At 41.3% G+C, this 9,970-nt stretch overlaps 1 protein-coding gene across 1 annotated transcript; it reads right to left on the bottom strand.

Annotated features, from left to right (window-relative positions):
- Nucleotides 1-3,287: 3,287 nt before the first annotated feature.
- Nucleotides 3,288-4,049, bottom strand: LOC147453958 (uncharacterized). The gene has a single exon (XM_086517235.1). It carries the CDS (start codon nt 4,047-4,049, stop codon nt 3,288-3,290), a length of 762 nt encoding a protein of 253 aa, XP_086373361.1.
- Nucleotides 4,050-9,970: the final 5,921 nt, after the last annotated feature.

Here is a 9,970-nt window from a genome sequence, read left to right as displayed (position 1 = left end):
GGAAGTATGAAGTGATGAAACTACAACATGCCCTTCAAGAAGAACAAGGGAATATAGAGAAATACAAAAGCCCCATCAAAGATCTAAAAAAGGAAAATGTGGAGCTAGAAGAACTACACTCCAATATATCTATTGTGAACAAGATCTTGGGCAAAACACTTAAGGAAAAAGAAGTTGTATATGAATCAATGCTTACTCTAAAACAAGTAAGCGTTGGAAGTTTGAAGGTAGCAAGCAGTATGACCAAGTAGTTTGAAGGTAGCAAGCAGTATGACCAAGCAAGATGACTAGAAAAATATATCTATTAGTAGTTACTAATCAACAAAACTGATTCTCAAGGGAACATTGCATTGGATTTTCAAGAGCTATATGATTTGGTTGAACATATGAAAGGTGAACTTGAGGATAAGGTCACAAAGTATACAAATACATTAGAAAACAAAGTCTTGATTGAGCACCTTCAAGCCGGCTAGGATATACCGAAGAAGAAGATGAAGATGAAAAAGAGGATAGATAATATAGTATTGTTGAGTATCCAGAGTCCAACAACAATGATGACACATGAGCCTTAGATAAGGGACATGTTGATAAGACAACAATTGATCCAAGCAATAGCTTGATCAAACTATTGGAAACTAGACAAATGAGACAACACATAACTAGCCTGATTAGACCTTGAATATTGAGTAGGCTAGAGGAACATAGGATCATCTAGCTCTTGTAAGAAAGAATAGAGTAAAATCTATTATGAATAAAACAGATTCAAAGACCACTTCAAGTTTTTCCAACCAATGTGCTAGTAGCTTAGGAAGAAAAACGATAAATTTAGAGGTATTTTCATGATAAAGATGCCTATTTAGTACTTGAGTGCTTCAAGATCTTGTTCATCACAACTCAAAGAATGGTTGCCAAGTGGCAAACCCTCAAATATCATGATGGTAAATAATGTCAACTCCCTACCCATGGAAATTCCATTAAAATATTAGAAAGGATTCTAGAATATATGATTCCACGTGTAGATGCCAATGGTAGTCCCTTGTTGAGAAACATGACCACTATGAATGTCCAAAAATTGGGAACCCAATTGGGAATGCTACTAGGCAATAATCTATCTTAAAGATTTATGAAGGATGTCAAAATTGAAATCAAGGAGACACTACAAACTATGCAAATTGGTTGAAGAATACTTGATCATTGCATAGATGCTCTCTTAAAAACATTGCACCAAGCAGCAAAGGCAAGCCAACTAGAATGTCATTCAAGGATCAAGAACAATCTCTAAAATTTCTATTCCATCTAAATTGGTTTGTTTGGAAAATGATGTATGCCAAGAACAAAATAGTCATGTATTATGTTGAGGCTATACCAAATTCTCCTATTCTGATGTACACCTTACCTATGAAGGAGGATGACCTACACAAGTTCTATCCAACTGTATACTACCAATCTACGATGAATTTGCAAAACAAATGTGATACATTTTAGATTATAGATCAAATTAGGATTGGTATGAGCAGAGTAATGCTTTATGGGTTGCCTCAAAATCAGAATTCAATGATACTAAATAGAAATATATGGTCCCAGAGTTGAAGGATGACCTCATCAACTTCAAAGGTATGATGACAAATGGAAAGCATAGGCCAATGAAGTGATAAAGCACAAAAACAATCTACTACATTTGTCTCTCAAAGCATCAACGATTAGTGAGAAGAAACTAGCCAACAAATTAGCATGTTCAGAACCTCAGTTTAGAGAGATGACTAAGAGAGATGACTAAAGTTCTATACAAGAAACTAGCCAGCAAAGCATGTTCAGAACCTCAGTTTCGAGAGATGACTAAAGTTCTATACAAGGCTTGAATAAAAGCCAATAATCTAGACATAGTTGGGTGGATACAAATGTCATCCATCCACCCAATCTCGCAAGGTAAAGACTCACAAAGGGAAAGAAGAGTTTGTACGATCAAAACATTGAGACCTGGCACTAGTTTACACCTTATGAAGTGGACATGCTAACAGAATGAAGGGAGAAGTTGGAGCAAGAGGCTATTAATTTATTAAATAATCACAAAAGAAAATGCATCCTCCAAAACTGTAGAAAATCAAATGGTGGCCAAACCTACTGGACCACAACCCAGATGATGGTTTACAGACCCACGGAAAAGAAACCTTCAAACAAACCAAAGGGCAAGCGCAAGAGATAAAGCTCTAAAATTTTGTATACAACCCTGAGAGCCTCACTATTGACAAGCACAGAACAACCGCAGCACAATGGAAAGAAGACAGCTTGAAGAAGACCTGACATCGACCGAAATGAAATAAGGATACATACCATGCAAGCTGCACAAACATGGCTGAGGGAGAGGCACACACCATGTGACAATTAGGATCAAGAAACTGAGATTGGAAAACGCAGATGCGAGCTCTAGTCTAAAGACATATTTAGGAATTTTGGGAATAATTCAAGTCCCATTTTTTATAATGCTGCTTGAAAACTCAATATTTTTGTGTAGTTTGATCTATCATCTTTTTGTGGGCACACTCAATCGAATTCCCTTTTTCCAAATACCACCTTTATTTTGTTAAACTTAATCTAATAGGTTCCCCAATTTCAAAAAAAGAGAAAACATTGAGAAAACATAGAATATTCTTTGAAAAAGCACTTAAAAGATGAAATTTGAAAAGGGATTAAAAGGTTGTGAAAGGTCTCATGTAAGCATTTGGAAGATGAAAAGTTTTTCAATGTCATTTGACTGTGCCACAACATGGCTCTTCGTGTGTTGTGAGGGTTGCAAGCTCGGCTGGGTTAGATGAGCATGGTCTGCATATTGATCTGACCTTGCATGCACAATATGTGGAAAGCAAAGGTTTGTATCACTGAGGACCTGTGTGGTCCCATATGACATGGTGAGGGGAGCAACTGCACGGCATGTAGTAAGAGCATATACTATGCGACAACATATCTTAGAGATCATGGATTCTTGGGCTGACTTACCAAGGTCGAGAGCTCTCTTAAGAGCATGACAAAGCACCACGAGGTTGTGAACGGGTGTGCATAACGAGAGAGAGAGAGAGAGAGAGAGAGAGAGAGAGAGAGAGAGAGAGAGAGAGAGAGAGAGAGAGAGAGAGAGAGATTAGATAGATTATATTATCATCCACGGAGGTCATATATGACCTATGGGACCAAAAAAGAACAAAACATTACAATGGATAGGGTTGTCATATACATCTCAGTTAAGGACTGAGGGTCCAACGGGGGATAAACAAGAAAAGAGAACAAGAAAAAACCTAAGAGGGAGCATGTGGGAGGGAGGCTGGTTTAGGAGTTTGAAACTCCTGGATGATGGCTTTACCTCCTCGGTACACTGCCCATTTTCCTGCTCCACGTGCTTCACGTACCTTTTGAAGTTCTACTTTTTTTTGTTTGAGTTGAGCGGGTGTAAGATCTTCCGCAAACCAAAATTTAGTGTCTTGGAGAAGCCTTGATTGTTGAAGGAGTCTGATTCGATCCGATTTAGTCTTGAGAGTGAGGATGGCATGGTTGGTTCGATACTCGTGTGTAACTACGGTGATTGCCTCTTCATCCCATTGTATCATGGGGAGTGCCGCTTGAATTAGAGGAAGTGTCTTACCAAATTCGATGTCCCCCTCCCCTTTCCAGCCGCTTGGAAGCCCGCCGATGCGGACATTGAGGGCGATGTCATCTTGCCTTTGTCGTTCGCGTAGCGTAGAAGCCACACGGGCTTCAACTTTGTTAGAGATGACCTCTTGCACGTGATTCTTGACAGCCTTTGTGAGGGTGGTTTCTACATCTACCTTCGTTTTCTTGAGCTTGGCTTCCATCTCCTCGATCTCTTCTTTCTTGTCTTTCTCCATTGTGGTGAGCCGAAGCTCAATGGCAACAATTCTCTGTTTCAGCTCGTCGTTCTCCTTGCGGAGCCTTTCAACTTCATTTTGGAGGCGGATAGTGCTGTCTAGCTTTGGGGGCGTTGCCACAACCCCGGCGAAGGTAAGTTTGTTGCGGGAGGAAGCCCTAGTAGCCATGCTCATGTGATTGTGGCTTCTTGTGGTGTGACTCTGGTTGATGTTAGAGCTCGAGGCTTTTGAGGCCAGCAGAGCCAGTCAATGTTGAAAAATCGAATCGATGGCAGGCAAAGCTTCCCTCGCAAAAGACTACCCCTGTGATGCCAGTCGACACGGCAATGGTGCAGACAGTCAACGCGGCAACGTCAATGGTGTTGAGAGAGAGAGAGAGAGAGAGAGAGAGAGAGAGAGAGAGAGAGAGAGAGAGAGAGAGAGAGAGAGAGAGAGAGAGAGAGAGAGAGAGAGAGAGAGAGAGAGAGAGAGAGAGAGATACTGCTTTGTAGATAGGGAGCCATCGAGAGAGAGTGGCCATGGGAGAGCAGCGTGGAGGTGAACGAGGTCGCCATGAATGAGGAGAACCAGGGAGCCATATTGACGGCTTGGGTTGGTTGCCATGAACAGGTCGTGCAAGATGGGGGGTGCAAGTTTTGCCATGACGAGCAGAATGAGGGGGAGGCGAGTGTGAAAGGGTGTTGCAAGAGCACTGGAGATGATGAGTGGTGTGTGTGTTTGTTTGGCAGGCTTTACACTTAGATATACCTCTTAGTTAATTAATTTTTATAGAAAAGAAAAGGGTAGGTTTTCCTAATTTCAAAAAAAAGATAAAACATTGAAAAAAGATGTTTAGACCCAATGAGTATTTTTTTTTTCGAAATTGGGAGAACCTACTTAGTATTGCAAAAGTCAAGAGCAAAGGGCATCATGCTTTGCTGCGGAGTGTTGTGTGGACTGTGGTGGATTGGGCAAGGCACCGTGAGTTTTTCAAGCCTGGGCAAACAGAGGTCTTTTGTAGCACAATTTGTTTTATACTCCTATTGACATGTTAACATATATTGCAAAAAAAAAATCAGTTTCTTATTTAAAGGATTTGTTACGAGAGTTTAAAGGAATATTTGAGTTTAAAAACACCTATTAATTTTTTTGAAGCCATTAGGAGAATATTATTAAGTGATGAGCTATTTAAAGAAGGTCATCACTTAATAATATTCTCCAAATATTGTGTTGAACTCTGCTCTAGTCATAATATAATGAGAACTTTAGGGCACTTGGAGGTCATCTAGAAGGGGTTTGATGCTAGTTAATGAGTTCAATTTGGGGTACTTGGAGGTCTATTGAAAGGAATTAGATGCTTGTTACCACTTATTATAACTCCTCTTTAAACAAGTTTTTTAGATAAAAAGTTGAGAATTTGTTAAAACTGGTGGCCATTTTGGAGGGAAAAAAGCATGCATTTGTTTCGAGGTAGAGGTGGAAGCATGAATTTGTACATGGAAACCAAGCTACATAGCATAGATGTTTTGGAAATGACAAGCACTTTGAAAATATTAAGCCTGTATCATGGTATGTACAAAAAGGTGTGCACGCTCAAACTCAAGTTCGAGCCTCCACATGCACTTGGCTCGAATTTGATTCCGAGCCTCTACCATGGCTAGGTACAAAAATGGTAGAAGATAAACCCCTACAAAGTAGAAGAAGGCACGGAGGCTCGAACTTAAGTTCGAGCCTCTACCGTTGCTAGATACAAAAATGGTACAAGCTAAACCTCTACCAAATAAAAGAAGTCGTGGAGGCTCGAACTAAAGATCGAGCCTCTTCCTTTGCTAGATACAAAAATGGTAGAGGCTAAACCTGAACCAAATAAAAGAAGTCGTGGACCCTCGAACTTCTCTTCCTTTGCTCGATACAAAAATGGTAAAGGCTAAACCCCTACCAAATAGAATAAGGCATGGAGGCTTGAACTTAAGTTCGAACCTCTATCCTTGCTAGATATAGAAAGGGAAATATGGAATAGATTATTAGTTTCTTAGGTAATTTGCTAAATTAAACAAGGTCTCTCACCTAATATGAATGCCGGCATGTGAGAAGCTCAAGATAAGACGTGATAGTTGAGCTTGTGTGTGCTATCTAAGAAGCAAGGCGAGAGAGTGTGACACAAAGCCTTGGACACTGGGCATGGAATGCATGACAAGCATTGACAGCAAACCAAACCCTTGGTGTGATCCATTCACAAAGAGTCCAGAACGTGGCCTTCATACTATGATTTTCCTCAAGCTAGTGTGCCTTATACCTATGAACACCTTCCGATCCAAGCTCTTGTGTTCTATAGCATGATTGAATTGTAGTATAGTATAGACTATATAATAGAAATGGCAGTAGAAGAAGAAGAGAAGAAGATAATTTTTAACGTCATAGGAAACTATCCCAAGAGACCTTTAAGATCTATTGGATCATAGTGTAGTATAGAATATAGTATTGTACAATAGAAATTGAAGTTGCTGATGATGAGGGCTATAGTAGGCTGGATTTGCAGTGAAGGTCGTGGAAGACGAGATAAATGGTTGCCTTTGCAGGCACCTCCTGCTGCTTCGTTGCTTGCCGACATGCAAGGCCCCGCTGCCAGCCTTAATCTTCGACTGCGACACTTTCATGCACCATGGAGACTACACCTGTGCCAGATTTGTACGTGCAGGTTGGTTGGATTTGCAGTCCAGATTGTGGAAGAAGGACTCGTTAGGCCCGCTCCAACCTGCCTGAGGTATAGCTAGCGGACCTCTCCCCCTGCGATTCCCTCATGCGCCATGTTCAGACTCCTACGGATAAGGTTGCATGCCTGTGAGAGCTCTCGACATGAGAGGATTCTTTGTGAGAAGATCCATGAAAGAGCTCGCGGAGGATCCAATCTTTGAAAGAGCTTGCGGATGTTCCAATTTGTGATTACCCTCAAACAATTGGTGTGGCTTGTTTAAGCACCTTCACATCCGAGCTCCTGTGATCCCTCTCAGCGTACTAACAAGCTTCTCTCAGCATGGGACACAAGGGCGAACAATAAATGATACCTTCATGAACAGGAACCCAAATCCAATCACCAGAAACGAATAGGTTGTGGCATAGCACACAGGCTGTACGATAAAAAAGATCGCATCATGCACTCCGCACGCTCTGCAAGTAGGAAGAGCTTGCCAGAACGTGACCAGAAGCTTGAGTCACATCTTGGTGAGGCATGGGATGCTGAGGCACGTGGATGAGGAAGAATCAGAAGCATTGACGGCATGCCCCGCTCCAATCGTCATCCTTGACGACCGTCATATTTGAAATTCAAATTAAAGCCACGTTTCCATATGCCTTGACCTTTATGTTGAGATGTCGAGCTCTACATCTTGAGCTGGCATTCACTACGGGTCTTGGACGCTTACGGCATTTACTCACTGGCACGTTAGGTGACCGACATGGAGGATCTCTGCCAGTGATTCTACAGCTGGACTACACTTATAGTGCCAGCCTAGCATGCTTCTAGCGAGTTCACACTTAGTGACCGCATGTACATATGTGCTACTTTTCAGCTTTAGCATTTAGTCATTTTGTACTCTCTTTTCTTAGCGAAGAAGAAGAAGAAGCTTCCTATCTCTGTGTGTTTTGTGCTTGTCTTGTGTAGCTCTTTTGCATCCTCATTCTTTACATGGTATCAGAGCCTGGTGCAGGCAAGAGAGGCTAAGAGAGCAAGAGCATCACAATCTCTTCGTTCGCAATCCACGTACCAATTTTTTTGGGGTTTTTCGTACAAGTTTCTGAACAGGTCTCAAAAAAAAAAAAAAGTGCAGTATATAGAGATTTACTGTACAAGTACAGTGGTTGTATGTACGCTTGATTGTGGACACTCGTTGAGTGTAGAAAGTGTTACATGTAACACAATAGCAGGTTCAACAGATTTACAGGTTTTTGCAGATTGCAGCTATTTTGTCTTAGTGCTTCAAGATGTCTGACGGTTTCAGTCATATTGTCAGTGAGAAGCTTGAGAAAAATAACTACCCTGCATGGAAGTTTAGAATAACTAATTTCCTAAAAGGGAAAGGTTATTGGGACTATGAAGAAGGAGACAATGAAAAGGAACTAGAGATTCCTAAGGCAAATGCTACAATAGAGCAAAGAAAAGCTTTGAACAAGGCCAGAGCAAAGTGATGTATTAGCTTTCTATGAGCATCACAAATGGCATGATGGGCTATCTACAGGATGCTGAAACCCTCGCCATTGCATGGAAAAACTTAGGTAGAGTGTTCGAGGTGAACACTAAGGCCAGGAAGCTTCAACTAAAGTTGGAGCTAAATCAGGTTAACAGGAACAACCTCTCCATCAATGATTATGCTTTGAAGATCAAGAGTATCATTGAGGCTCTTGGATCTATTAAAGTCTCAGTGGAAGACGATGACATTTTCCGTGCATGCTTGGATGGTCTAGGAGATGAGTATGTACATTTCAGGTCTTCCATGAATACAAGAGACGACATCCTCGTGTTCCAAGATTTGATTTCTATGCTTATTTTTGAGGAGAAGAACCTTGGTCTTGACACATCTTCTTCTCATGGCAAAAATAAGTCTGAACACGCCTTCTATTCTAACTCCAACAGAGGTAGAGGTCGTGGTCGAGGCCAAAGTGGTGGCAGGGGCCAATCTCGAGAAGGTCAATCAAATCAAAACAATACAGGTGGCAGGGGAAACTAGTCTCAAGGCAGGGGGAGTCAAAGAGGTTGTGGTGCAAGATCAAGCAAGCAGCAACATATTGCAAATAGCAGAGAATGTTGGACTTGTGGTGAAAAAGGTCACATGTCACGTGACTGTCCAAAGGGAAAAGCAAGTGGAAAGAGAGAACAGGGCAACTATGTATCTACTAGCAGAGATGCAAATGACAGCAGAAGCGAGCGCATGTTTGTTATGTAGCATGTAATGAATACAATGATTGCAGACAATTCCACCCAATTCCACCCATTGTTTGGTATGTGGATTCGGGTGCCTCTAATCACATGACGTCTTGTGGAGAGTGGTTTAGAGATATGCGCAAACCAGATGTGTCAGGATATGTGTAGACAGTAGATGAGACAGCTCACCCCATTGCTCATGTAAGGGACATACCTGTAAATACAAAGAATGGGAAATCAAAGTACTTAGCAGATGTACTTCATGTCCCAAACATTACAAAGAATCTTGTTTCTGTTGGATAAATGGTTGAGCAAGGTTTGCAGGTTCGCTTCAATCCGAATGGCTGTTATGTAGAAGATTTCCAAAATGGCTGTAAGCTGATCATAGAGGGCAAATGTGTGGGTAGAATGTTTACGCTGAATGTAGACATGCCTGAGGTAAAAGCTACATTATTTGCACAGGGCACAGGTGTTTTGGATGATGTTGACATTTGGCACAAACACATTGGCCATGTCAATGAGCAGAGATTGCACAACATGCAATCAAAACAGATTGTAAAAGGTTTGCCCAAATTCAAGGTGGATGGTATGCATAAAGTGTGTGCAGCATGCCAGTTTGGAAAACAGTCAAAGGGCTCATTTCCACATGAGTGCAATGTATGTAAAAAGCCACTTGAGGTGGTGCACACAGATGTTTGGGGTCCAACCAATACTGCAAGTATACATGGTTGTAGGTATTATGTCTCTTTCATTGATGACCATACAAGGAAAGTATGGGTCTACTTCATGCGTAACAAAAGTGAAGTGTTTGGTCACTTTCAGGACTTCAAAGTCATGATTGAGAAGGAGACAGATATGCAAATCAAGACATTGAGGTCAGATGGAGGGGGAGAGTACTTCTCCAATGATTTTTCAGATTTTCTGCGAATGCATAGTATACGCAGGCAGTTTACATGCAGATATACTCCACAATAGAATGGGGTCGCAAAAAGGAAAAACAAGCACATTGCAGAGGCTGCACGTGCATTGATGAATGAGAAGAACATGCCTCATCATTTCTAGGCTGAAGCTATAAATACAGCTATGTACATTATGAACAGGATACCTACAACTACGGTGTATGATGTAACAATTGAGGAAAAGTTTACAGGTACAAAGCCTGATTTGGCACACTTGAAAGTGTTTGGCTTACGTGCAT

Source organism: Adiantum capillus-veneris, chromosome 7 (genome assembly GCF_014529385.1).
Source record: "Adiantum capillus-veneris isolate H3 chromosome 7, ASM1452938v2, whole genome shotgun sequence".
NCBI classification, from domain to species: domain Eukaryota; kingdom Viridiplantae; phylum Streptophyta; class Polypodiopsida; order Polypodiales; family Pteridaceae; genus Adiantum; species Adiantum capillus-veneris.
This window is presented reverse-complemented; position numbering and strand designations above follow the sequence as displayed.

Excerpts from the sequence above, each read along its gene's own strand:
- LOC147453958 (XM_086517235.1), bottom strand. The coding sequence starts at position 4,049 with ATGAGCATGGCTACTAGGGCTTCCTCCCGCAACAAACTTACCTTCGCC.